The following is a 27,887-nucleotide window of genomic DNA, read 5'->3' as shown; positions in this document are numbered from 1 at the left end:
TTTCCAGGACCACTGTGTAAGTACCTCCCCAACTTTTTTTTTTTTTTTAATGGTTGGTGATGTATATAATCCAAAGACTTGCATCAAAGTTTAACAGTCTCCATAAGATTTAAGCCAGTGACTGGGGGGGGAGGCAAGGGGCAGTAGGGGGAAAAGCTCAGAACCCCAAGCTACATTTGCCCTCTTCTCTATTTTATGGCTTACAATGTAGGTAGACTAACATACACACAGTTTATTCAGTTACTTTTAGTAATGGAACTACAGTTTCATTCTTTAGTTGGTACAGTTACATTATTATCCATCTTTACATTCAAAATCTGGAAAGAAATCCTACAAAGGGTACTGTACTTCTTAAAAAAATGAATAATCAAAATCAAGAAAACATTTAATGCATCAAATTGATATGGGCAAGTGTTTTTTATAAAAATATACTGTATAGAAACACATTTGGAAAACTGCATAGAAAATATCTTTTATTTATATCGAAATAAGGCACAGTTTTACTAGCTATGGTTTGGCTGTAAAAATGCAAGTCTCTTTTGATAACTTTTCTGGTTTTAACAATATTTTCCATAAAAATATAGGAGCTGGAGTAAAAAATCCTTTTACCGAGTGAGAAATATTGTAAAGTTTCACCAAATTTACTGTAATTTATTTGTAGAAAAATTGAATACTATTTTAAATCAGGATCCTACGTGTTATTGTCCTCCAGGCTGTTCACTGGCTGATGCTGTGCTTTCTTCATTTCCTGTGTAATCCAGGTGCTCCATCATCTAAATGGAGGGAAGAAAAAAAAAAAGAGCAATAGCTTCTTACAAAGAAATACTGCTTTTCCCCCACTGCTCCAAAGTATTTGTTAGCTAAGAGGAATATAATTAAACATGTGTTAGAGTGCATTTTAGCAGCATACAGGTAAGAAATCCTCTATAGATCAGAAAAGTATTCAAGCCAACTTAATCAAAGCTCTCTTAGCTAATGCTTCCCACTACAAAAGCATCCTCCAACCAAGGATTCAAGTCCTCTACAAGAAATTAAACTTGTAAGTCAAAAGTGTCTCAATTATTAAATACAGGAAAAAAACCCAAACCACCTGACTGGGGTTAAGCAAATTTTTCAAAAACATGGTTTGTAGAACCAGAAACAGGCCCTAGGATCCTACCTAACATTTACAGGTAGCAAACAATAGCTTGAATTCTCTTCTCGAGTAGCTTTCTCTTTTCACGACTGTAAAGGCTAGCTATAGTACAGTTAGTTTTTACTAACTGTATTGCCAACATCTCTTTGTAAATTTTCATTTTATTGTAAAAACGATAAAGGAAATTGAATTGTAAAGTCTGCAACAGAAGAAAATCTAAACCAAATTACTATATAGACTGATTATACTTTCCGATTAATGTAACTGATTAGGTCACCTGAATAACACAAGACAACGTTGCACTTTTCCTGACTAAAAAGCAGCCTGTTTCCCTACCCACCGCTGTACTGCTAGAGGGCAACCAGGGCAACAAAGGCTCCTGTCTCCTCCACAGGACAAGGCACTAAAATTACAGAGGTAACATGCACATTTGTTAGCATGGCAAAGTAAGACCCACCAGTTTGAAGGCTTCAGACTTCAAGCGTGATTAACAAGAGCCCAAGGATTGGACTGTTTCCATAGCTGACAACCACAGACAGAAGGTACAGAAGCAGTAAAACTAATGCTGAAAGACAATGTGTCAAGGAGCTCATATGCCTAGCGTGGCAGGATTATTAGGACAAGGGCACAATGCTTTCAGTGTCAAAAGGTAGAAAACCTTACATCTGTTCCTCCATACCAGCACATCCTGCCTAACAGTAAGAGAGCTCCCTGTCTTGGTGTACAACAGCTTTCCACACGACAGAGGACATGATTGCATTCTTGTCTAACTAGCACCCGCTGGAGGATCCTTGTCAAGACAAAGCTAGGCTCTGGCACTGTTCTGTCATACGCACTTTAGCGTGGTATAATTCTCTTTATAGGGCAAAGAGAGCAGTTCCATTAACTTCTCTCTTCTTTTCTAGCTGTGACCCACCTCTGTGCCATACCTTCTCTTATGCCAACAGAATTGTTTCATTGCAGGTATACAAACATGTCCTATTAAAAGCAGGTTTGCTTAAACAAGCTGTTTCCCAGTCCAGACACAACAACATGCTGTGCAGGAAGGTGAGATGACAGTTCAGAAGGCAGAAACAAGTCACTGGGACTTGGGTAAGGCTTAGAAGAGCCCAATGGCCACAATATATAGATCTGACTAAAACTAGGGACAATCCTTCACATCCTTCATGTGTCAGAATTAAGACAGTAAGAATTAAGGCATTGCCAATACACCCAAGAACTGAGTTACAGCAATAGCACACGCTCAATCCAGTAGCAGATACCAGGCTCCTCTGCTAATGACAGTGTTGCATTCACTTCAGAATATCTAGAACTTTCCCTGCACTGTGACCAAAACCCCACATCAAAAGTCACCAAAAGCAAAACACTCCCTACAATTACAGAAGTTAAACTGTCATTTTGAATGAGGATTGAAGTTTTGTTTCTGGCAAAAAAACACCCCCACCCCCGCAGTACCACATTACATCAAATAATGCCATTATCTTCCTCCATCCTAGAGAGGATCATCTAACAGCTAACAGAGAAGGTAGTGTGGGGAAGCATTTTTGTAAAGTGTTTCCCTCCTAAATCAACAAGATGCTTCCAGAAGGAAGGAGTTAACACTATGGGATATGCTGAATTGTAGCACAGAGTCAAAGATTCTTCTCTTAATCCTACAGCAAGGTAAGTAGAACAAAATGTATTTATGTTGGAGATGCCCCCTGTATTTAAAGCCTCTGCTTAATATATCAAACTTTTAAGTTCACTTTAAAACCAAAAGGGTGTTTGGGTTTTTTTGATGCACATAAATGTACATCAAAAAGGCAAAAAAAAAAAAGCAAGTCACCCCACCCCCATTTTAATGTCTCCACCATATAGAAGAAGAGTAGCCCACAACTTGAAGTCAGGGACAACAGATGCCTTTCTAAAAATGTAAGATTGCATTAAGCAGCTTTTTCCAAAAGTATTTCTGTTGTAGGTTCTCTCAGGACAACTTCATCCTCAAAGACTCAGCAGAAACTGCACGAATCTTGATGACAACAGCAGTGAGATGAAGGCACCATGCTAAAATCCCAGACAAAGGTGTCGTTTCAAGCCTCAAAAAAGCCAAAGCAATTAGATCATACATTGTGGAGAGCTAACAAACATTTATAAAGTGGAAGAGATTCAGAAGATTTTCTTCCATATCTGAATTCCTGACAGGTTTTAACGGGTGGGGTGGGCGGTGTCAAGAGAGGTTAAACATAAATGTATTTTAATTAAAGCCATCTCCTAACACTGTGAACTATCAAAAACCAAAAAACGCAACCAACCCCCTCCATAAACCAAACACCAAGCCAAACCAGAAGCTGCAATATCATACTCCTACCTGTAAAAGAGTACATAGTACCTACGCACAACACTTGCCTGCAAGATTCACTCTGATGTCGCATTCGCATAATTCTTAACAATTTCTAGCGATAATTAATTTGCAAGTAACTACAAGTGTGATTTAAAATTACAGTACTAAACAGCACATGCATGCTGTGTAATATGCTGATGATAAATCTGTTGATTATTATTTCAAAGAGAGATTAAGAAAGCTTGCTAAACCCTTCAAAACTGACAGTCTGAAAAGCTGCAAGACTATGCCACCTGGGAAACTTCAAAGTTGCATTAGTCCACTAGATTTTTCATTATATTACTGATGATTTCATAGATTTTCCTGCTATAAAAACTAAATAATATTTTTTCATTAAATCAATAACTGGGAAAAAAGTATCAAAATTAGTTTACCATGCAGACACACGAGGACTATAAGCAATCCAGAAGACTTAGAAAAAACCTTTATTACACACTTCACAGCAGCAATACTGCCCATTTAGTGGTAGGAAAGTAGGTGTGTTGCTCCCTCAATAAATCTCTGCGCTTCAGTGAATAGTTACAATGTTTTTCTGTGCAGCAACTTACTACACCTCAAGACTACTCCACAAAAAAGCTACACACAGTATAACTAGAATTTAAGACTGCATCATTATGCAGAAACATCAATACTCTCAGTTAAGAATCATGCGACCTCAGAGCTATCTTAGGGAGTCAAGTATTTTCTGTATGTATAAAGTAGAAATTGAAAAACTGACTTTACAATCCTATCCAAGAACTTGAGTGCACACAGCAGGACAGAAGAATTTTAAGTTATAAAAATACAGTCTGGCCATCTGATTTTAATTTGCACTCAACCCCTCCCACTTCCTAACCTCTTCTTGGCTTTGTATCTAATTTCTTTATTATTAAGGCTTTCTAATGAGACTTACATTGTTAAAAGTACTCTTTATTAGAAGAAAGAGGCTAATGAGAAAAGTACTTTTCAGTTCACTGTCAGAGTTCACCATCTCAAATTGTCTTCAGTGTACAGGGCAGACAAGCTATGCTTTATAAACAGATGTGTCACTCCAGACTGCTGACTAAATATAATTCAAGATTATATAATTCAAGATTTAAATGCTTAAATTTTGTACAAAGCTGAAATTTTAAAGCTTGCATTGCTTCCTCCATGCTGTGCTTGAGACAGCAGACAGTTAAAATAAATACTGTCAGTGTTCGCAGCCATGAACTACAGCCTAGCAAGGTTAAACCTTCTTGCTGCAGTCTAGAAGTTGTGTAGCAGCAAGACCACAAAAGCTGGTCTGGATCTTTGCTCCCTATCCCACTGCAAGCACTGCAGACAGTACAGGATAAAGTATACTGCCGACTAACAAGATGATAGAGGGACTGTAGACATGATTAGTAAAGGCAAATTATAATGCTGAACATTGTAACAGAGGACAACAAAATCACTGTCTAGCACTAAGCAGGTTTTCATGTCAATGCAGAGACACAGAAAAATTAAGTTCCATATAGGAAACAGTAGCTGAACTAACACCAATTCTAAATATTTGAAGACACTCCTAGGGATTGGGGAAATTACAGAGTAGAGAGGCATACAAAGCCTGCCTTCAGGCTTAGGAATCATGGCTCCTTTGGTACTTTATATAAATTTTCCTGCATTCCTTTAAAGGAAGAAAAACACCCAACACCTAAACATAAAACCAGATTTATAGCTTGTCTTCACTTCTACCATCTTCTATCAGATTACTCGGAAAATTAAAGAACATAGATGCAAAAAAGAATGAAAAGAGGAAGCACAGGGAAAAAAAAGAAACCATAAGATGATTAATAAAGTTGCATTAAAAGAAGGCCATAATCACACCTTGTAGCAAAGGCGTCCTGGGGGAGTCCGATACCTAAATAAAATTCATTCCATTATTAAAAGCATATACAACAAAAATCAGAAAACCCCAAAACTCAAAAAAGCTAACTAATGGACTATAAACAAACAGCAGCATTCATGAAGTTTAGTTACATGATACACACACTGCACATGCTCTTGTACCCCTGTTCTTAGGGGGCTTTGCTCTAACAAGTCTGCAAAGTTTCCCATGAAAACAAAGCTAACCTCTACAGAAGTCTGGTCACCCTTGTCAATGGGGCAGCTCTGCTCCATACCAAGTTACCACTGCTGTAGCAAAAAATAGCTTTCTGTCACCTTTCTATATATTTCCTTCTCAGAATGAGCACTGAAAGCTGGAGATTTCAGCTCTGGGGTTGTGTGGGTTGTCTGGGTGGGGGAAGTTGCGTGTTTGTAAGTTTAGTAAGGCCAGTTCACAATACAGCTTTATATGAGGAGGACAACACATGAGAAAGATCAACACTGCAGCATTCTGAGAGTGCAACTTGAGTAACACCCTCTGGAAAAAAAATATAGAAAATGTTCTTCAGAAAGTTGTAGAAAAACAGGAGTTAGTAAAGTTACACAGAGGTGTTCAATCATAGACAACTCTAACTCAGGGTGGTGGAAATCAAGATCTTAAATTGTGCCAGAAATTAAGTCATCTGACCTCAAAACAAGCTGAAGTTCAGAGCAGTTTTAATCCTTCAAGAAAGCAGTTGAAAGGACATGAAATAACTACTATGGCAACATAATTCTTCCAAGTATGAGTTTTGCTATGAAAAGTGCAAGAAATGGTTGTCACTAACGAGAGTTGCCAGATTTACTTAGGCCAATCTTACTCAGAACTCAAGTGAGGAAAATAAATTGCAAAGCTTTTTTTCCCCCTCCGCAACCGACCCAGAGTTACTGGTCTTCATATTTGTCACACTGTTTATGTTAGAATTAATTAATTAGAATAGCAAACAATCACCAATTTATAAAGAAATGCCTGGTAAGCCAAATTCATTCTGATCTACAAAGAAAGATTTGTAGTCACTGGACCTATCACAGGAGAAGTCGTTTTGTAGACAAAAAGACAGGGTGTCTAGCTAAAGCTGAAGATTCCCTCAGTAATTTCATACATAGCCAAGCTCCAGCTGAAGCAGGTGTAGGATGTTAGTTAGAGCAACAAAAGGTAGTGTTTAGCTGATAATACCATAGTATTAGCTGCATGGCTGCAGTTTTACATTTACAAGAATTACCACTTCCATTGATGCACCTAAACCTTGCAACCCAGAAGCTGAAGCAGCAGGAGCTGCTTCTTTCCACCAACCACCTCACATCACCCATCTCCCCCCGGCAACAGACTATCCATCCTCTGAGCTGAGCTCAGTGCAGCCTAGATGCAGGTGATAGTTTCTGAATTCAAACAATATTGGACTTTAGGTCTCCAAAAAAAAAAAAAAATTCAGGGTATTAGTGAGACTGGTCTGCCTGCTGATAAACACCAGCTCACAAGGGCACACTCGGTTACTACAGCAAGTCAGATCAGGGAGAATGTGCCCATGTCAGAGGCAGACCACTGGTTAGATTTTAAAGACTGCGATGCCTGGGTAGTGCTAGGGATAACCAAAGGGGAAATGCAGAATACCCAAGGCAACGCACACAGTGTGCGCTGTGACAGAAAACAGTATATAACCACTCAGCCGCTTCGCTGCCGAGTGCTCCATGTAATCCTGACGATGCAGAGCAGCAGTGATGCATGGAACGTTTCTGAAATTCTAACTGATCACCAACTTTTTTTGAACTGTTTCTTAATGCTGGTCTAGGGCAGACTGGAATCTGCACGCTTAGTTCAGTGACTCATATCATACCACATCAGGATGATAGTTGAGAAGTGTTAAAACATAAAAAAACATTTCAAAGAAAATAGAACAAGTTTTAAATAAAAGTTTTCCCCATGAGTACTGAACCTTTAGCTTTGTTAACTACCAAGGGTTGTTGGTTTTTTTAAGAGTAAAAACTATTTTTCCTTTTATTAGTTCCAGAAGATAACATAAAGACTAGTAAAAATTGGATTGTGGGTGATATATTACCAAGTACTTAGAGAAGCATATACTCAAAGGAATTAACAACAAAATACTCAAGGCATCCAGCCTACCTGGTAACTGCTTCCCTTCCAAAATTTCTTCATCTCTTTGCGCCGCCAAGCAACAAGCGAGCTAGTTATGAGTGTACATGGTACAAGATAGAGAAGGGCAGGTTGTCCCATCTTCATTAATGCCAGAACAATGAAAGTCAGCACCATACCGATGGCGTAAGCTATAAAAAGATATTTATACATCAATCAGGAATGGGTGAATTTTTAAATTAGCATCACTCATTCAGTAAGCCAGAATTACTATTTTTTTAAATTAGTATCTTGTTAATATAATTGAAGAAGAGAAGGACAATACGTTGCTCTGTATTTGCAAGCTTTCTCAAAGCAACTGACTACCATAAAGAATACTCGCCTTAAGTAAGGGCAGGCACATTAAAAAGATGATAAAGAGATTCTTGACAACACCAAACCTCTACCTGAAGAAAACCATCTAGCCCTGCCATTGAAAAACAGCTACCATGAAGATGCTGAAGTACTGTGATTTACCTATTGTGCAGGAAATGAAGTATACAGAAGATGAACTTGTTTGAACATCAAATCTTCGACAATAGGCAACCAGAAGCCCTGTAAGGAAAAAAAAATTAATTAAAAAAGGACTAATGAAATGTTTACCCATGATTTTTTTCCCTCTGCAATCCTCCAAATCAAAGCAGAATAAAAAGAATTTATAATAAGAATTCCCATTACTGTATGTTATCTCCTTCCCATTTATCTCTGGAAAGCCAAGAAGCAGTTTAAGAAATCCTACAGTAAGTCTTAAAAATGAAAACCCTAAGGGAAATATAAGCCAAGTGAGCTTGGTATTAAAAGGTTTTGGTTTTTAAAGCAAGTTAATTACATCATGCTATTTTGAATTTTCTGATACAGAAGAGCAATAACCTAGTTTTAATACTTTTCTTCAATAGGATTTTTATGTTAGCGCTTAATCAGCAATTTTGCCTGCACGCTGTTCACAAGATGGTGCTTTGTGCCTGACTTAAGTAATTTGCTCAAGACTCCAACTACGGCAAAATTCAGCTCTTCTGGGAAAGATGGAAAAATTTGATAATATATTTTCCGTTACCTCACCTCTAATTAGGTAGTCTAGGATACAAAAATACCATGAAGTCACAGGATCCTTGCTTTCTGTGAGATTTCAGTGAGATTTAATTAATACTGACAACTGGATTTCTCTCTGGGATTTGCATTTACACAATACAGTGCAACAGAAAAACAAAAACCCTTCACTATTTAAGTGTTCTGTAACATACTAAACCTTCTTACATTGTGGCTTTTGTTGTACCCTGCATTGATACATCAAGGCAAACTGCTGCATTTTATTTAGTAATTACTTTGTAGAATAAACTCTAATATAAGTCAGTCATGAATCAAGCCCAAAATATTTAATTGTAAGTTACAATTGCCAAAAACATTTGCTCACCTGGGACAATAATGTCTCCAAAACCCAACAATGAAAATGGCATGTCACACAGTGTCGATGCAGAGTATTCAAGTCTAGGCACTCTAATAACCACAGGTAACTGTAAAACAGTATTTCAAAAGCCCACATAAATCTAATCTAAATCATCCTGGTGTTTTGGTTTTGGTTTTTTTTTTTTGTTCATTTGCTTAAATTAATAAACAGTTTAAATGTAATTTGTTTATTGTTATGAAGAACTTCAAAATAGGTAGAACCTAAAGTAAAAACCAGAAGCCAACATAGCAAGTAGATAAAGCTTAAGGTAAGATGGAATTTCAGATTTATAAATACGCACACACCAAAACAAAAAGTTAAAACAACATTTAACCATATAATGGGAATAAAAAGTCTGGATTATTAACCTAACTATAGAGTATTGATCAATGATATCCAGGCCCTGAAGAGAAATTTGGACAGTTAGGATTTCCCCAAAAGAATAGTCTTTTCAGAGGGAATCATTTAAAAATCCAGTATCTGAAATACAATCCTTACTTTCTCATGGGGAGCTGAGCGTTCAGCAGGGACTTCCACCAAGTTTCCATCATTCTAGGATCAAACCCAAGTCAAAAGGTATTTAATACTTAAAAGAAAATAGCAGAAGCTGGCTATATTTTGTGAGAAAGTTATGCCAAAAAGCACGCTATGAATTAGCTACACAGTGTATTTTTATGTTGCACATATTATAACAACTGTTCATACCTTTTCACTGTTTCCAAAAGGACCAGCTGCAACTTCAACCATTATACTTGCCCCATTCTGAAATTAAGGTTATTTTTCAAAAGTTAGTGGGTTAATATACTAAAACATTCATACGACATTCACAAAAACTGCTTGAACCTCACTGTACAATTCAGGGTTGGAAAATACCCGAATGTTGAAGTGAACGCACTAGTATTGTACATTATTATACAACACTGTTTTGCATTAAATGCACGTAGTCCAGCCTAGAATAACTGTTTAAAAAAAATAAACCAAAAAAAGCAACAAATCCACTAGATGTAGCTGGACATTTAGACAGAACAGCATCAGCTTTTTCTGCCATTAGCTTTGTGCTTCTAATTAAAAGAAGGTACACTTGCATACAGTTCATACTATATTGCAAATGAGCACTGCAGAAAGTAGTAGAGCACGTTCCAATATACGTATGTTAAAAGCAAAGGAAGGAAGAAAACTGGAGGACAGTAATTTCTCATCATCATCCTGTCACACAGTTGGGTACTGCTTACTTTTGGCCACGTGATTACTGAAAACTTAGTTAAGAAAACTTATGGCACCTACACAAGCATTATGCTCTACAACCCATACACGATGAAAATTTAGGCCACGGCTGTCTTAAACGGGGAAAAGGTCAGCCAGCATTTCTGCATTGAAAATACTGAAAACACTGATCCCTTAGACAAAAATACTCCCCCACAATGACCAGACAATATTCTTTGTTTTATTTTAAAATTCACAGACATACCTTTGTAATAAATGGTGTTATGAAAACAAAAAACACATCATATAGAAGGAGAAGGCCTAGAAGTATCACACAGGACTGGCAAAAAAAGAAGAAAGTATTACCATAGGTTTTCAAGGATTGTATAGCGAGATTCTGGTATAAAAAAAAAAAAAAAAAAACAAGAAACTCATCCTCACCCCACCCCCACCCACCACCATGTTTTTATTCTAGCATAACATTTAGAACAAGATTCATTTATTTTAAAACTTATTAAAAACTGTAAAGATTTCTTATTTAATATATATAATCTTGAGTGTTGAAAACCTACTTCCTGACACTGAACTTACAGATTCATGGCATTAGAATACTTTCTTAAGGTAAGTAACTTACAGTACCTTAAAGTTGGGCATTTTCAGTGTTTTAATAAAGTTTAAGCAGAAAGCAACTCCCAAAATATCTTGCAAAATCCAAGCCCACCTAAAAATAAGAATACATTTTTACACATTGTTCAAATTACTGCTGGGATCTAAGTGTAATGATTTTAGATTTTGCTGGAAATAGCAAGATGGCAAAACAGACTGGAAAGCAAAAAATTAGTTTTTAGGCAGTACTGCAACCAAACCCACAAAAATACTAGTATCAGGACAGTCAGTTTACACTAGTCTGATCATAAATAGGTAACTGTGCTGGTTTTGGCTGGGATAGAGCTAGCTGTCTCCATAGTTGCTAGCATGGGGCGATGTTTTGGTTTTGTGCTGGAAGCAGTGTCGATAGTGCAGAGACGGTTTAGCTCCTGGTGGGCAGTGCTTGCACAGAGTCAAAGCCTCCTCCGCCTCTCACACCCGCCCCAGCGAGCAGCCTGGGGGGCACAAGAAGCTGGGAGGGGACACAGCCGGGACAGCTGACCCCAGCTGAGCCAAGGGACATGCCAGCCTGCATGACGTCATGCTCAGCACATAAAGCCGAGGGAAGGAGAAGGAAGCAGGGGATGTTTGGAGTGACGGCATTTTATCTTCTCAAATCACTGTTGCATGTGATGGAGCCGGGCTTTCCCGTGGATGGCTGAACACCCGCCCGCCCGCGGGAAGAGGTGAACAAATTCCTTGTTTCGCTTTGCTTGTGTGTGCAGCTTCTGCTTTACCTATTACTCTGCCTTTACCTCAAGCCGTGAGTTTTCTCAGGTTCACCTTTCCACTTCTCCCCCCAGCTGAGCAGGGGGGAGTGAGCGAGCGGCTGTGTGGTGCTCATTCGCTGGCTGGGGTTAAACCACAACACCGTTACTCATCAGTGTACCATAGAGAAAATGAGTTGAACAGAGGCCATAACAGGGCCTTGGTGCTCACTTGTATGACTGCTCACTTGATTGGAAGCCCTACTTAATATCTGGCTCAAGATGCTACTTAGGATTGCACTATATTTGTGGTCCTGTGCTTCCACTGGACCAGAGGAAGCACAGGTCCTATAATCCCTATGCTATTTTTGCAGTTTTTTTTTTTTTATAACAATCATTAGCGATCAATCTAGGTCTTCCACATCTTCGTATTTTTTTGTACCTTCAAATTACTACACAGTTCATTTGTATAGCTTTGTTCTCTATTATCCCATGTTTGTTAAGCTTCATACTTTCACGACTTTTTTTTAAATTGGCACTGGCGTTTAGAAGGATGCTATGCTCCTGAATTAGTTATACAATGGGAAGTTCATTAACAACAATTATTTATATTACTCTTTTAAGTCAGAATGCATCACTTACCTATCTTCATTTCGAAACACTGCCCAGACGACAGCTGCTGCTATGCAGAATACAGCAAGAAAAATAAGCCTCACTTCAATGTTTTTGTTGCAACATGCAATCCTAAAAGAAAGGAATTAAAATTTTTAAAAAAAAAAAAAAAAAAAAAAAAGAGAACCTGTGACGGTCAAAACACATGCCTGTACTGTCCTTAAGCTGACAAGATGTTCTCATCCTGAGACCTTCTTTGCCTGTTTGTTCCATGCATACCCAGGTGGCATTATTCTTGCAGCTGCAGTACCAGTCCTTCTGCGGGCTGCCTTAGAAACATGCCTACAGAGAGTAAGCCAAGCTGGGCTTTGATGGACAGTCCTCATTTTAGCCAACACATCCAGGGAAGGCAGCAAGCAAATGAATTTATTTAATCCATTTCTGTCATATAACAAATGTGCCAACAGAACTACATCACTGAGGGACAGCTGCATCTTAATTCCAGAAAAGGGGGAGAGTTGGGGAAAAAAATAATCAATTTTAGGACACATAATACAAGAGTAAAAATGGAGTAACTATGTATTGCAAAATTGTGAGCCAATCTGTTTCCACTGCCTACTCAATTTTCTGGGACAATTCTTGAACTGATGTTATCTGACAGAAGTAATGCTGTCCTGCACCTTCTGCAAAACCTGCTGTCTTTTCTACCTGATGGGCTACTGGATCACCTGGCACTAATGTCCTGTACTAAGTAACATGCAAACACAATCGTAGGCTTACAAGCATTGCTGTTTGGGGGAAAAGAACCATCTGTGGCATTAATAATTTGGGTTTTTTAAAGGGAAAACACAGGGGAGGAAAACAGGGACATTCCCATACTCACCAATACCTGCAGGATATTTAATTTGGAGTAGTAAGAAGCAGCTATCTGTACACTGATAACACACTACCTGAGTTAGGACTGTCACCACTAACTTCAGAGGGCACAAGCAATACGTTGCCTTCGCAAGAAAAAGTTAAAACTTGGTCTGTCACAGGTACAGTACAGATTAACATGAGGAAAAAGAACCTCTATTGCCTATAGCATGGTACTAGCTCAAAACAGAACCAAATGTGCAGGATGCACCCTTCCAGAACTCCTTGGTGAACAAAGCGAGCACACCCTACAATCAATCAGAGTTTTCATAAAACCAAGCTCAGACAGCCAAGCAGAGCCTTTCAAGCTTGATTATAGCAATGCTTTCAAATAAAGGTAATACAACAAATCTCCCACAATGCTATTTTAACTGTTGATTATGCTACATACACCTTTAATATATAATTAAAGGAGCTTGTAATTTTCTCTTTTAACAATCCCACGCACTAAACTATACAGGAAACAATTTGTCAAACTGTCATATTTTCACACTACCTTGAGTAGCAAGCAACCAGAAGATACCCAGAAGAAACTTTACATTTATACTAATTGAAAGGTGTACAATACCTGCACTGCCCAAATGGTATTTCTGCTATTAACGCTGCAAGACAGTTGTATAGACTCATTGCAGATGCCAAGCAGAAGACTGATATTATAACATACACTAAATAAAAAGAATGAAAGATGGGAATCAGTGACAAAATGCAACAAAATAGTGAACAGGAATCAAACACAACAATGTACATTGGATACAAACTGTTAACAGTTATAGCACGACTTGATACCAGTCATGGGAGACCCTAGTCAGCTGATTACACAAAGTGCTGAATTCTGAGCATCTCTGCCATGACAAGTTCTCATCAAGCAAAGACTTGAGCTTTGAAATTTTTGAATTTAAAATTTTTTTTTATTATTTTTCCTCACGTTTCTTTAAGAAGAAATAGGTCATCTGTTACAGCTTTCACATACTGTTACTTGGTTATGGCTAAAACCAAAGTGCTATTTTACAACTACCAGCTTCCTCAATTTCTGTTAATATCCCTCACTTCAAATTCTAACTTGAATCACTTTGTCTGCTTATGCATAAAAGTTTCACCGTCCCCAAGACCTAATTAATGCTTTAGGTGGCATTTTGAGATACTAAAGATCCCATGCCTTCTAAGAATGTCTATATAGCTAGGAACCACCTGGTTAAGAAAAAACTCTGTATTCCATTTTCTAACTTACATATTGTGTATTCTAACTTATGGTAAGCACCCTGAGATGTGGACAAACAACAAGACCCGTTGTTTGCTACTTGGGGTTCCTTTTGGTTTTGGTAGTGAAGGTCTGGCTAGAGAGCAATTGTGGAAAGTCTATAAGGAATAAGCAATATATATAAGCAATTGTGAAAGTCTATAAGGAGACTACTGAAAAAAACAGGCAATGAAGGTGGATTTTATAGTTGTAACCAGGATCGTGTACCATTATGAGCTGTTAAGCCCCCAACAGGCAAAACAAGAAGTTTTGCACCACAGATTCTTCTGAAGTCAGCAAGAAATCAGCTTTTTCAGTAATCTCAATTTTTGAGGCAACAATGGAGTATTAACAATGTCTGAATAATTGCAAAAAGAGGTACAGAGAACTCCATCACAGACCACAGCTTTTCAACTGGCTTTATGCTGGAAACATTCCCTCCCTAGTACTTCAGTTACAGCATCAATCTTAACTCCCAAGTATCAGTACTAGGACTTGCATTCACACACACAGTAGTGACATACTGAAGTGGGTGGGTTTTGGTTGCTTGGGTTTAATTCAGTACAGATTCTTTCTCCTGCGACAGCATGTCATACCACGGTAACAGCTTCTTTACCTCTAAATTTCATACATGTCTGCTCCAAAGTGCACAGAACTAAGGGTTCTCAGCACAAGGCTATTACATATTTCCTTTGAACTATTCACATTTCTTCCTCCCCCCAATTTGTTACTCCTCTCCGTTTCTCAATAGAGGCCTCTTTCTTTACTTCTTCCTAAATCTCACCTGAAACATCTCAGAGCAAACAGGAAACATTTTTAACCTGAACCTTTAGATTGCATTAAAAGCTTCATCAGTCTTATAGTGGGGCAAGTGTAGTAAAGGTAGCATTACCCATAGCAAGATAACAAAAGCTAAACAAAAATCAGAAGTCAGGATGGTAGAGGCCTCTTTTGCAGAAAAAAAGAGCTTAACTGGTAACAAATCTCTAGGAAAGAGTGAATTTAGGAAGCTTCAGAATGAAAGTTAAATTGTACTAAAAAGCATAATTTAAAACAGTGTACCTTTTCTGGTTGCATGAATTGAAGGGCAGGGGGAAGTAAAAATTAACAAACAGTTCGGAAATTATATTCTAGCGGAATTGTATAATTCAAGAACTTTGCTTATTGCTAGAATGCTTGAGTTTATTCCATTATGGTAATGCCAACTTGCCTGGTGCTTTAATTAGGGTGCTGCAACCACTAACTCAATGTCAACATCACAATACTGAACAAAAGCTTTCACTCTAAAACACTAAGTTATCAGCGCCACCCTCCCAAGGACATCAACATACAGCGTTACTTTTTTTTTTTATTAGTTGCTAGTCATCTCTCCTTGACATCACTTCATTCAGAATAAGGACTGTCAAGGCAGCCTTTGTAAGAGAGCAGAAGAAAGCTTCTCTTTTTTTAAATAGCAACTAAATCTTTTCAGCTCTCAACTCATACACAGAGGGAACAATTTAAAATATTACATTGGTTTTCATTTAGAAGTCTAGCTTTTCAGACTTAGACACCCAATAAGATCATGCAGGAAAAGTGAAATGAGATCATCCATTGTTTCTTACCTAACCATTTGTAGAAGAAATAAAGTAAGACCAGCATGACACAACAGATGACAACAAACAAGATAACTGTTACAGGGGTGAAAGTAACATTTTCTTCCTTCTTCCGTCTTGTTTCTCTCTCCCCAGGACTTGCTATTGCTTTCAAATTCTCACTGTTTTAAGAAAACAACACACACATTAAACTCAGACGACAGATTACAAAAACATTTTACTGACCCAAATTGCTGGTCATAAAGCATTTAGACTGACAGCATTTTAGTCTAATCCTTCATACCATTAAAAAGACTTTCAAGTACAGAAAGATTGTATGCTTATTGTTTGAGTTTCTCTCCATTTTTTAATGGAGATACGCACTTCTAACCTAGCATAGCTCACAAGGAAAAGATTCTTAACTGCCTTCCTTTCCAATCGTGTGGTGACTGCCAACTTTAAGGAGTGACCTCAACCAAAACACTGCTCCATGTGAGGAAAACTAGTCCGATATCAGAACTCTTAAACCCCTTTTCAGGTTGCACATCTAATAGTTGACTCTATTAGCACATCATCTCTGACTATAGGATTCCTTGGACTAAAGATAGTCAACCGATAAATATACCTGTGATAAATCAAAATCACAGGTATTACACAGTTTTAAAACCTCAACTACCAACACTACATGTCTGCAAACCCCATTCATGTTAGTAGAATGAAGCTAGCTAAGTACTAGTTCTTTTACCCTTACACCTCATAATTACAGAGTAAATGAAAGAGGGAGGGTGTAACTGGGGATTTTTGCTGGGAGTAAGATTTCTGTGCATACATACTCCATATTTATACCTCACTATGCAAAATAAGGAGACTTAAATTGTTGTCTGTTCTTTGAGCCCATAGACCTTCTACTCTTTAGTTACAGACGCTAGTGCAACTTGCCCATCAGATAGCATGTTCCTGACAAATCCCAGAACCTACCTACAAAATGCTGAATTCAGCACTGAAACAGCTACCTTCAAAAGGGAAAAACCCACAGGAATAAGGCACTTTGTTGGATGAATCACCTTCTCAGAGGACATGCTTTGAATAAGCAGCTTCAAAAAAAAAGCAGCTCATTCTCGATTTATGAAAGTGCACTTTAACAAGTTTAATATAATTAAATCTAGGTATTTTTCAATATGGGAGACAGCACCACATTTTATTTTAGCATTTAGTGCAGTCACACCCTATAGCACTGCAGGGTGAAAAAGAAGCATAATCAAAGCAAACTTAAAAAAAACAAAAAAGACAAAAAGGACACACAGGCTGCCACTCCCCTCCCCCCTGCTTAATCTCTTTAAAAATCACTAGATTTGCATAACTAGTGGGAAAGATGAAGCTGTTGTTACCACATACAATCCACTACCTGTTGTTCTGGGGAGAAAAGCACCAGAACACTGCTGAGAACAGGAAGCCCTAGGTAGCTATGCACAGTGGTCCATTTAGCATCCGCAGACATCCAAGAAACACTGCAGAGTAACACCATGCTCTCAAAGGCCAGCTATACCCAGTTTAACCCCAGACTAAAACCAGGTCCGTGCATCGAGCGTGCCTCACCTCACTAAAAGCTGCACATCCCTCAAGCATGGAGCAGAAAGCCCTACTACTCTTTTTCCTGCATTTGCCACATTCTACACTTCTACTCCCTCCCCTTCCCTGCCCAGGGACTGCTGCTGCCTCCTTGACCTCTCCTAGTCCTAGAGCTGCTATTGCCCCCGCTCTGTTGCTCCACCAGGTAACACAGAAAGCTGAAGCAGATAAGCCTGGTTGGACTTTAACTATCTGGAGCCACCCAGACACAATGCAACAGCCTTCCCCAGTACCCCTAGTGACAGAAGTGCGGTGCAGAGACATCCCAGAGGGTGCTGCACAGCCAGCTGGGATGAAGCAGTTGCACACATCCCTGTCAATGCAGACACTACATTCAACTACAAACGTACCTCTTGGATCACTGGATTTTAAAGGTGTCATTAAAATACCTACTTTCATCATGGATATTGGAGTATTATGGTGCTAGTTATAGGGTATTTGGTAATCTGTCAACATGTTAACTCATTCCTCCTCCCAAGAGCAGCATTAGCGCTCAGGGACTTTTTACAATCAACTACTCAAGGTTCCTCAAAGACCTACAGTGATTTTTCACAGGCTGCAGTGCTCAAGCATTTCATGGCAAAGCAGCTAATTGCACCTAGGTCTTCTAATTTTTTAACTACCAACCTAAAAGAATATAATTTGTCACCAATCATATCAACAGTTTTCACAAAGTTTATAGTCTACATATTTTAAGCAGTTCTGTTTAAAAAAAACTTACAGTTCTGCTACTCCGCTCCAGTAGCCTCCTAGTGCCACTGTAAACACAGCAATCAGGAAGATGACAACCATACTGCAATCAAACTCTGGCAAAGGTGGTGAATACAGAGTCACATTAACTTCATTTCCCAGTGTCTGAAATATAACATGCAAGGTGGTTCATAAAGGACAACAAAGAAATTATGCATCTTATTGGAAAATAAGCGATATATCACAATTTCCTGCTCTTAACCTACACAATGCTGACAGCAAGTTTTCAACCTACTGTACAAGACAACCCATGTATTTGCCTTGGTCATTGTAATAAAGTAATGCCTTCCATACTATCTTTCAAGATGGTCAGGTTTGAAAACAACCCTATCACTACTGCTGTAGTATCCGTTGGTTTCCACAAGGCAAAATGGTACTACTTTGCATTCTTTCAACACTTCTGAGCAGCTGTGCCTCTAGCCCAAATGCTTCTCATCCCCCAAATATATCAAGTTCTATCAGAGATGTCTGCTCTGCAGAAAAGCATATCCGAGTCAATCAATTTGCAACACAAACTCACAGGTCCACTGTGACACCAGCAGAGGTCTACCTCTAGCTTGTGAAACCACAAAACATGCAGCTCGGATACAGGCACGATGCTTCAGACAGGACACAGTGAAAACTGTCAAAAAGTTATTTACTCACAGCTTTACATGAACATGATTGGAGATGGATTCAAAGGGGGAAAAAAAAGCAATTTCACTCCACTGAAAAAATTCAAGACCATGGTAAAAAAAATCCGCTGAAGGACACTGAAGAAGATGGGAGGGAACATGGTGACATAACTGATACCAAATCGGACAAAAATCTTGAAAGCAAAAAAAAAAAATGCTGCCATCTGACTGAAAGGTGGGATTTAAGAAACATGGAATATGATTTGACAGGAAATGGAAGGTGGCAGGGAAGAAAGGTTTGCTGTTGTAATCCAAGTCAGTCAAAGCACGTGAAGCAATCCTGCAGTGATTACTGATCGGTACTGAGCAGATATACACTTCAGAGATGCAGCAGAACAACAGATTTGTTAACAGCCTGCACATACAATAAAAGCAGGAGAGGAGACGAACATGCCAGGCAGGTCTGGCTACAGGAAGCTCAAACTGGCAGCGGAGAGACTGAAGGGAAAGCCAAGTAGTGTAGTGGAATACACTGGCCATATGTGAAGAAAGCTGATTCATTTTAGCATCTGAATTACCTAATTACAGATATTAACCCTACTGCAGCCTGAAGAACTAAAAATCATTCTTCTGCCTGAAGTTACAGAAGTTCAGAAAACCAGAAAATTAAATTCTAGTGAAACATTGCAGTTGTACAAAGTGGAACATAACATGAGATAAAGGCAAAAAAACCTCTACTCAAATTACAGCATCATTTATGTAAAAAAAACCCAAAAACACCAAACCACAAAACCCCAAACAAACAAAAGCCCAGACACCAAAAAAAAAGCACCAAAACCCCAAGAAATCTAAAGGCTTATACATTTTTTTAGTCTTCAATTCCAACATAACTTAATCCAGTTTTTCCTTTAAGTTTCATAAATCTTATAAAGTATAATTCACATCAGAATCTAGAGTGATTGTTTCCTTTTGTTCCTGTCGTTCTGCACTTCACTAAAAACTTGCAAAGTCTCAACTTCCACCACAGGGAGCACTAGAATCAAACACACTGCATCAGATAACTCCCCAGGAGAGCTGTCCGCCTACTAGAAGATTCATAATACTCTTGGTATTGCTATCAAGACTTATAACACACCTGACACGAATGGTGAAGGCTAGTAGAGATGAAGTCGTCTAAGAAGAAGGAATGTCCATACAAACTAGCTACCCCCAGACTGGTGCTGTCCCTCTCTCCTAAACAGGAGGGGTAGTTTAGAAGCCTTGAAGAGTTAAAACAGAAACACAACTGTAGTAGGAAGAGTAAAATGGCTGCCAGCTTATAAGCAGCACGCACCAATCAAAACAACAGCTGCCAGTGACATGACAGAAGCTTTGGCAAAAATTACATCAGACCTAGGAAAGGACCACTTGTACTCTAGGCTGTGTTCCTCACTACTTTTATGAGGGCAGCCTCATTATAAGATAAAAACTAATTCTTTGGCTCAACAGCGTTATGAGACATCATCCAGCATGCTAATCTACTAGCAAAGTTACTTTGGTGAATTACTACAGCTATACAGAAGTGGTGCTACACAACACCACCCCAAGCAGCACTAGGCAATGAAGTGGTACAGAGAAGATTCAGAACAAATCAGAGGTCTAACCTTGCCCTAGTTCCCTTCCGTATTAGTGGGGTATATCTTAAAACCACTCAACTACGCGAAAAACACTTGTCTGTCTTGAAGGAACAAATCTGAAGACAGAGGACAACCCAACCCAAAACACAGTATTCATCAAAACTATGGAAACTGAGAACTGTCATCATAAACCTTCAGTCATGTCAATGCTTGGCAAAAACCAGTCTTTAACGAGAACAGTAAACAACCAAAGTCCTATATATCTAGGCATGGTTTCAGTTTGCATACTTACCTAAGACAACCTCCCATGGCAGCTCTGAAGATTAAGAGCAGAAATGGTGAAGTGAGCTTGTAAATTCAATCCAAGAAGCTAAAACTACGCAGGTTAGCGCTAGCCTCTGCTATTCACAGAAAAGTGTGCAGCGCAACTCCTGCCTAGCAAAGCTATTTAACACCAGATAAAAAACAAAACTGAACAAAAAAACAACAGAAAAAGCCACACGGAAGAAAAGATACTGTTTTCCTTAAAACCCTCTGCAAGAGTCTGTATCCTGATATTACAGGTCAAAGAAAACGAACTCCAAATACCCCAAACACAAAACCCCCTGCTTATCAAGCACAGGAGATACCACAATCACAGCATTTTAATGACACACACTTGGCATCTCACCATGAACTCGGCAGCTGCAACTCAAACTATACTGCCTAACTGCTCTGTAACAGATGTCGTCATGCTATATAAGGAGCGAGCTCATCATCTGGCAAAAATTACAACCACCCTCACATCTTCCTCAAGATCCAACCTGACAAGGTACAGCTTGCCTGAAAGATATCATGCCAGTAGGCACAAGCTCAGCTATCCTAGCTACTGTGCTAAAGGAACAGCCCTCTCGGGCTATAGCTCTTGATGTGTGTCAGGCACCTTCAGTCGTATACAAGTCTACTGGAAGGCTGCTTATCTTGTTTAGCAAGAAGACTCCCAAGATTACCACCCCTCCAGTCAGGTATTGTGTTTCCCATTCTTAGAGTTTAATTAATCATTCTCTCAAATTAACCTAAACTAGGAAGACTAGTACTTCCATGACTTAATATCTATCCTCTTCTGTGAAACTGGAAGCAGTATCTAAGTACATTCAAATCAGGCAGACATCCATAGCTGACCTGAAATGATTTTATTTGTTCAAAAACCTAAGTTTATACAAACCATAACACGCTGAAGTTATATTACTTACCAGCTGCATATCTACTATGTCACTGTATCTTATAAGAGCAACCGGAAGAGTCACATCTTCAAAATCAGTCTTGTTATCTGAAAGAGGAGACTAAAAGGGAAAGTGTCAGTGCTAAGTATGTTAAGCCTATTTGTAATGCAGGTTAGATCCCTAAAAGGGGATTGTCCTTTAGATTTCAATGTACTGGGGGGGGGGGGGGGAGCTCAATCATCACCTTTTGCAAAAGGTTAAGACAGATGTAATTACATCAAAACAGACAATACTACCAACACATCTGGATTCATAAAATTCTCATGTTTTTATAGTGCTACAAAGGATACTCAAAACTCTGGTTTTATTCTCTACATTTTTAAAACAAGAGTAACTTTCCTGGATAATCACACAAATTCACAAACTGCAAACATTTTTACATACATGTTACAGCTGCAATTGAGAACCAAAAAGCAACAGAAGTATATGCAAGGATCTCTCAAAAAGCCTTTTTTCTTTTATTTCCAGTTTTAGATTACATTTTCCTATCTTATTTTTGTCACACATGCCTACAACAAGGTCACCTAGGGTTACAGGGAGTTCAGAGTACACTACTTTTAGGGAATGATAAAGACAAAAACATGACTAAAAATATAATTCAGCTGTAGATACTTCTAGATGCCATAGCACAGCACTGCACACAGCTAACTCAGAATGACCCTCTCAGTCTCAGGAACAGCAGTCGTGCCAGCACAGTGCTCTGTGGGGAAGGTTAATCACTCGTGCTGGAATCCCACCCATCACCAGCATCCTCTGCTTTTGGGGTTTCTCTCAGCTAACCCTGCACAACACTGCATCGGACCAAACAGGTAAGACGCTATTTCACTACAGAAGAAAACTTCAGGTTGTGACTTACCAGCCTAGGCTTACTGGCAATCAACAGCATTTTAGCACCCAATCTTTGTGCAATTCTTGCTTTCTCCAAGAAAGTGCAGTTTCCTCTCATCACTACAACTGCTTTGTCCTTCATTAAGCCAGAAGGAACTTCAGAAGAACTGCAGAGTACCGTAGAAGTCAGGTTTTCCAGAGTTCTGAAAGTCTGCAGAGAGAAGAGGGAGAAAAGATACGTGATGGAAGTAGGAAATTTGATATTGCAAACTAATCTAGAAGGCTACAGAACTATGCCTCCCAACTTGAAATTTGCCATGAAAGAGGTATAACAGAAAGGAATCAGTAATTCAGGAACATAAAATCAGAGCAGCAGTTTCTGCAGCCTGCAATACTGAGGGACATTTAGAGCAGCATATAGCTGAAATATATGGCTGCTTCTAAATGCAATTTCACAGCAGTTGTTGCTGTAATTTAAACATAGGAAACTTGTTATATAGGAAAATCACTGCTTGTAGTTCTGGGGAATCCAGTGTACTCTCTGTGATATTCCCAGGCTTCACAAACCAAAAAAAGCACTGACAGATACACCAGAGTTCTGAAGCCTGGTAACATATTACTTACTACACGAGAATTAGAAAAAACTATTTCTATCCTTACTTCAAAGTTCAATTTCATATTGACAGTCATTTTAAAATTACTGTCAGCTTTCCTTAGCCAGTCAAGGCATCCCAGTGGCCAAAGTAGCACAGCAAAGTTGTTTGGGGCACACAAGTGATTTTTACTGTTCTAACACTGAGTTAACATGTTAATGAACCACAGTAGAAAAGGGAGAGAAGAGTGGCTTGATCTCTTCAAAACACGAAGTATTTCCTGTTTATAGGAAGAGCACCTAAAAAAATGTTTCTGCCTCACACCCCAGTTTGGCTCAATGAAACACACTCAGAACATACAGCATGATGCTACATGCCAGGTAATCTCCTATTTCACCACATGTTTTCAAGACAATTACACAGAAGATCAAACTGATGAACCAATATAAGAAAACTGTTTCAAAAATTTACAATATTTTTGTAAACAAATGAACAGAAGCTTTACTCATAAATCTGAAACCTAGACATACTGATGACACCGGAAGAAAAAAAAAATTACATCAGATGAATATGTAAACGTATTTAAAATGGGTTCTAAGCACACAGCGAGTATCACCTTTGTAAGCTTTAGAAGCTGGATTTTTAAAACACAGAAAATTTCACTGTAGTTTTTTTTGGGGGAGATGGAGAACAACATGACCCAAAAAGGTAAATATTCAACATAGCACCTATTTAACTCAAAAGTTTGAGGACCAGTTATAGTTGACCCAAATTCATAATTGCATTCTCATCTTCTTAGAAAGTATGGTTATAAACTACTTACAGCATTGTCCAGGCTCTTTGGAAGAGATACCCAACTAGAATTGTAAATTATGCAATAATCCTTTGTTACGGGAGGTATGCCACTTCCAGAAGCGTGCAGGATCCCCTCATCTGCAGTTACCTGCAATAAACCAGGGTATTCTGAACTTTAATTCAGAACATCAGTATATAGACATTCCTCTAAAAAGTTTTTAGAAAGAGAAAGAGCTGTTCAGAGAAAAAGAATATTCAAATAATTATTTTATATAATGACCGATACCGTGAGAGATGGGTAACTTGAGAGCAAGATGGAAAACTAGCAAGAACCTAGCCACTGTATAATGCTGCTTATCGTCACTTCAAATATAATGTATTTGTTACATGTACAGTTCATGTCACCAAGTAAAATACGATCAAGAAACCCAAGCAAATGATTGCATATTCTGTGTCCTGTACTTTCCAAAAAGTCTAAAATTAAAAAGCAACTAAAACAGTACATGGAAAAGTAGATTAAAGTCCTTCCCTCCTCACAGATTCTAGGACTTCTCCTACTAATTATGGTATTATGTGGCAATTCCTAGAATATTTTTTTTTTTATCAAATAACTGTAAACACAATAAGATCAACTAGTGTGCCACTTAAAGAACTTGCGTAGTTGAGGAAATACTTTGGTCTATTAAGATTACTCTCAGAGTCCCTCATGTAATATGACTTCTGTTATTTACTAATACACATGAATTTTAAAACTTCCAGTAATTTTATGGATATATACTTCTCCCCAAGCATTAAGGTATCTAAGTGGATAAATCATAAAAGGATTAGATGCAGCTACAGCTCCAAAGTAATGAAAACAAGCATAATTTGTACCTCAAAGAAGTGTCATCTTAAGAAAACTGGGACATGATCTCATTTAAATTGTTTTTCTTGAGAGAGAAATTGACCTCGGTATCAAGAAGTATCAACAGATTTAAAAAAAAAATAATTAAATCCTGTTGTAAAATTCCAGGCTTGTCTGAAAGAACACTGAGATACTAAGCTAGAAGTAGGCATGGGTAAGGTGGAGGGAAGCCCAAATATTTGTCAGATACACAGTGCTAATCATTAACAGTGCTACAGAGGCATTTCTCCTCAGGCTAGCATTATCAGTATTCTGCAGCGAGAACTAGAGAGAAAAGAAAAACATGCAATGATATTGTTCCAGAGGTTTATGTTTGCCTGGTTTGAATAGCAAAAAACCTTCTTCAGAGGAATCCATTATATTGGCCATAGCACACGAACATCTGCTAGGAGAACTGTGTCAAAGGGCCTGAGCACATTAACTGTTTAACATATAACAGTTCTTTAGCTGTCAGCTAATGTAAGTTGATCCATGATTTATGATCAGCACAAAAATGATCAAGCTTCCCTCTTAAGTGCACTCACCTAAAAGCACAAACTAATGGCAAATTAAAAGCAATAAAGACTTCCAGCAGGTGCAAAGCCCAGATGTTTCCATCCATTAAAAGCTCTTTCTGCTTCACAAAGTAGAATAAGTGTTTTCTGGGTTCCAGGAAATCAAGTGTTAATGTTACACAACCATAAGTCTACCTAGAAGTAATTGCTTGCTTATTTGATACTCAAGGTTTTTTTGGCAAGCTTCCCTTCTCTGGGGATGCATCAGGGAACACAATTCTTGCTCACAAGGTCAGGGGAGGGAAGACCAGAGGACAACACTTACACTCACATATTCATTGCTGAGCTCTAAAAACAGCATTTAGAAGTCAAAAACGAAGCGAAGCGCTACATGCTACACCTTGTTTGGAACACCCCCACTGAAATCCTGTTGCATGCTGCTGAACTTTTATTTTCCTAATTGCTTCACTATCCTTCTCGCACAACAGAAAAGGGCTACTAGTGTGGGTACATGGCCTTGCAGTCAGCTGTGCCACCGAACAGCACAAACCAAATCCTACTCTCAGTATATGTGCAAATTAAAAATTTCTCACTGAGCACATATTCAGTCTTGGTACTTAAGAGTAAGAGTGTGTCCACAAAACTGCTCCCGAGAAGATTATCTTGCTTCCATAGGCTCACTTGCTCCAGCATAAAATTGTTCCCACATGGGGTAGAGGCGTGACAGCTGTCCTTAGCTAAAGGAGCACAATCACCTTTCACTTCAGGTTCAGACAATTCCCAGTGGCCCCCCACCTTTAAACAAGTTTCTTCCTATTTCTGACAGGTGGTTCCTTCCTCTACCACCTTTAAACTTCTATTGTATAATTTCTTAACTTTGAGAGAGAGGAAGATATCTCACGCTCTCTCTTAATCCTCCTTCTTCCCAACAGGTCCCTGTCACTGCCAGGATATGAGCTTAGGCTGGCTGTTGAGCTTTGGAGTGCACAGGTAACTCCACCACACAGAATACTCCAAGTTATATGAACCAGTGGACACAGAGACCAAACCAAGCCTACGTTTACAATATCCATCACAGTTCGCACCTAGGTAAGACATACAAGAAACTTAAAAGCACAAGGAGAAGGTATTTTGTACGTAGCAAGTAACTACATAAATTTCACAGAAATGTAAAAAAGGTAGGAAAAAACTAGCCATAAACAGAACAAGCATAATTTCATAGTTCAGCCAGTGGCCCCATCACACACAAACCACCCCTCCCTCACTCCCTCTGGGCACTGCAACCCCAGGGAACCGGTGCCCATGCTCAGAGACCAGCACCGGTCCCCAGCTGAACACCTACTGCCTTCCCAAGCGCTGAGTCCCCATGTCGTTAGTCTCAGGATGCTGTTCTCGAGGCTGAATGACCTGGTCACCACCGCTACAACTGCATTTGTAGAGCAAAGGAGGAGGCAGGACACAGGGCATGGAGTCTTCCAGGAGGGCAGGAGAAGCCCCTTGTCAGCAGCAATAAACCACGGGGCTAAGGAGCAAAGCCACTCCTCAGGAAAGCCCAAGGCAACTCCAAGGACAGGTACGTGGGATTCACAGGCATGGAGGGAGCCCTTCGCAGAGAGGCACAAGCTACTTCACCCGAAGGCATTCTCAAGGCACTAACAAACCGCGCTGTGCACCTGCTGCTGAGCTAATCCAGCGGTGGCTCCCTCCGCAGCGAAGTGCTCTGTATCCTGCCTTACCAACACAAGGTAAAAGTTACATTAAAAACAAGCTACCAGCCAACAAGAATGCAGCTTTGTAGATCGGCATTTCATGCAGATGCGTCCTTCATACTGCCTAAACAGATTACAGAGGTTTCCAGCTTCCCCATTTGGCTGTTCCATGAGGCGGAGAGCAATCTCCCCCGTTCCCATGGCGACGAACACCGTGTGCGGGCCGAGCCCGGGAAGGGCTCCCGCAGCGCAGCCCGAACGGCTCGGGCCGAGGCCCGGCCGCGCACACGCCCCAGCCCCCCTGCCCCTCGGCGCTCCAACCCGAACGGCTCCACACACGGCACCGGGGCTCGTCACCCAAACCCACCGCTCGCCCGCAGCCCGGCCCGCGCCCCCAGCCCGGGGAGCCCAGGGGCCTGGCGGGGGGCCCGGCCACCCGGGAGGCGCCTGAGGCGGGGGCGCAGGAGGCGGGAGCTCCGTGGACTGTGCCCGCGGCGGCCGGGGCCCTCCAGGGGACGGCTCCAGCAGCCAGGCGGCGAGAGGAAGCCCCTCGGCCCGCAGAGACGGGGCAGCGACGGGCGGCCCGGCCGGCCCCACCGCCACCCGCCGACGGCCGCGGCCCAGGCCCGCCCGACGGCCGGGCCCCAGCGCCGCCTGCGGCCCCTTACCGGCGGCAGCAGCAGCGCCCACAGCGCGGCCCAGAGCAGCCCGGCGGCCTTCATCGTCCTCAGCCACCGCCGCCCGCTCGGGGAAGGGCCTGGGCCGGGCCGGGGCTCCTCGCACCCGCCGCGCAGCCTTTCTCTGCCGCCGGCTGCCGGCGCGGCGCCACTTCCTCTTCCGC

At 40.0% G+C, this 27,887-nt stretch overlaps 1 protein-coding gene across 4 annotated transcripts; it reads right to left on the bottom strand.

Moving 5' to 3' along the window:
- SPPL2A (signal peptide peptidase like 2A) lies at positions 1-27,887 on the bottom strand. 4 transcript variants are annotated; one of them, XM_056345667.1, is made up of 17 exons: positions 27,715-27,887; positions 23,968-24,087; positions 22,580-22,762; positions 21,694-21,783; positions 18,203-18,336; positions 15,883-16,034; positions 13,610-13,706; positions 12,157-12,258; positions 10,799-10,880; positions 10,425-10,499; positions 9,662-9,718; positions 9,455-9,508; positions 8,924-9,023; positions 7,990-8,067; positions 7,504-7,664; positions 5,343-5,376; positions 1-773 (listed from the first exon to the last, which is right to left on the bottom strand). In XM_056345667.1, the coding sequence occupies exons 1-17, from the start codon at positions 27,766-27,768 to the stop codon at positions 742-744; spliced, it is 1,605 nt and encodes a 534-aa protein (XP_056201642.1). In that variant the 5' UTR covers positions 27,769-27,887; the 3' UTR covers positions 1-741. The 4 variants fall into 4 exon arrangements, with proteins under 4 accessions (XP_056201642.1, XP_056201641.1, XP_056201644.1 ...); XM_056345666.1 differs by lacking the exon at positions 5,343-5,376; XM_056345669.1 differs by lacking the exon at positions 9,455-9,508.

The sequence above is a fragment of the Falco biarmicus genome, chromosome 7 (assembly GCF_023638135.1).
Source record: "Falco biarmicus isolate bFalBia1 chromosome 7, bFalBia1.pri, whole genome shotgun sequence".
Classification (NCBI taxonomy): Eukaryota; Metazoa; Chordata; class Aves; order Falconiformes; family Falconidae; genus Falco; species Falco biarmicus.
Note: the sequence above shows the minus strand (reverse complement) of the source record. Positions and strands in the feature narration are given on the sequence as shown.

Bases quoted from the DNA above. Each gene is read 5' to 3' on its own strand.
- SPPL2A (XM_056345666.1), bottom strand. From the start codon at position 27,768: ATGAAGGCCGCCGGGCTGCTCTGGGCCGCGCTGTGGGCGCTGCTGCTG. The intron at 24,088-27,714 runs GTAAGGGGCCGC...GGTTTATTGCAG, and splicing joins GGGCGCTGCTGCTGCCGCCG to GTAACTGCAGATGAGGGGAT. The intron at 10,500-10,798 runs GTACTGTAAGTT...TTTTTTTGCCAG, and splicing joins TGAAAATGCCCAACTTTAAG to TCCTGTGTGATACTTCTAGG.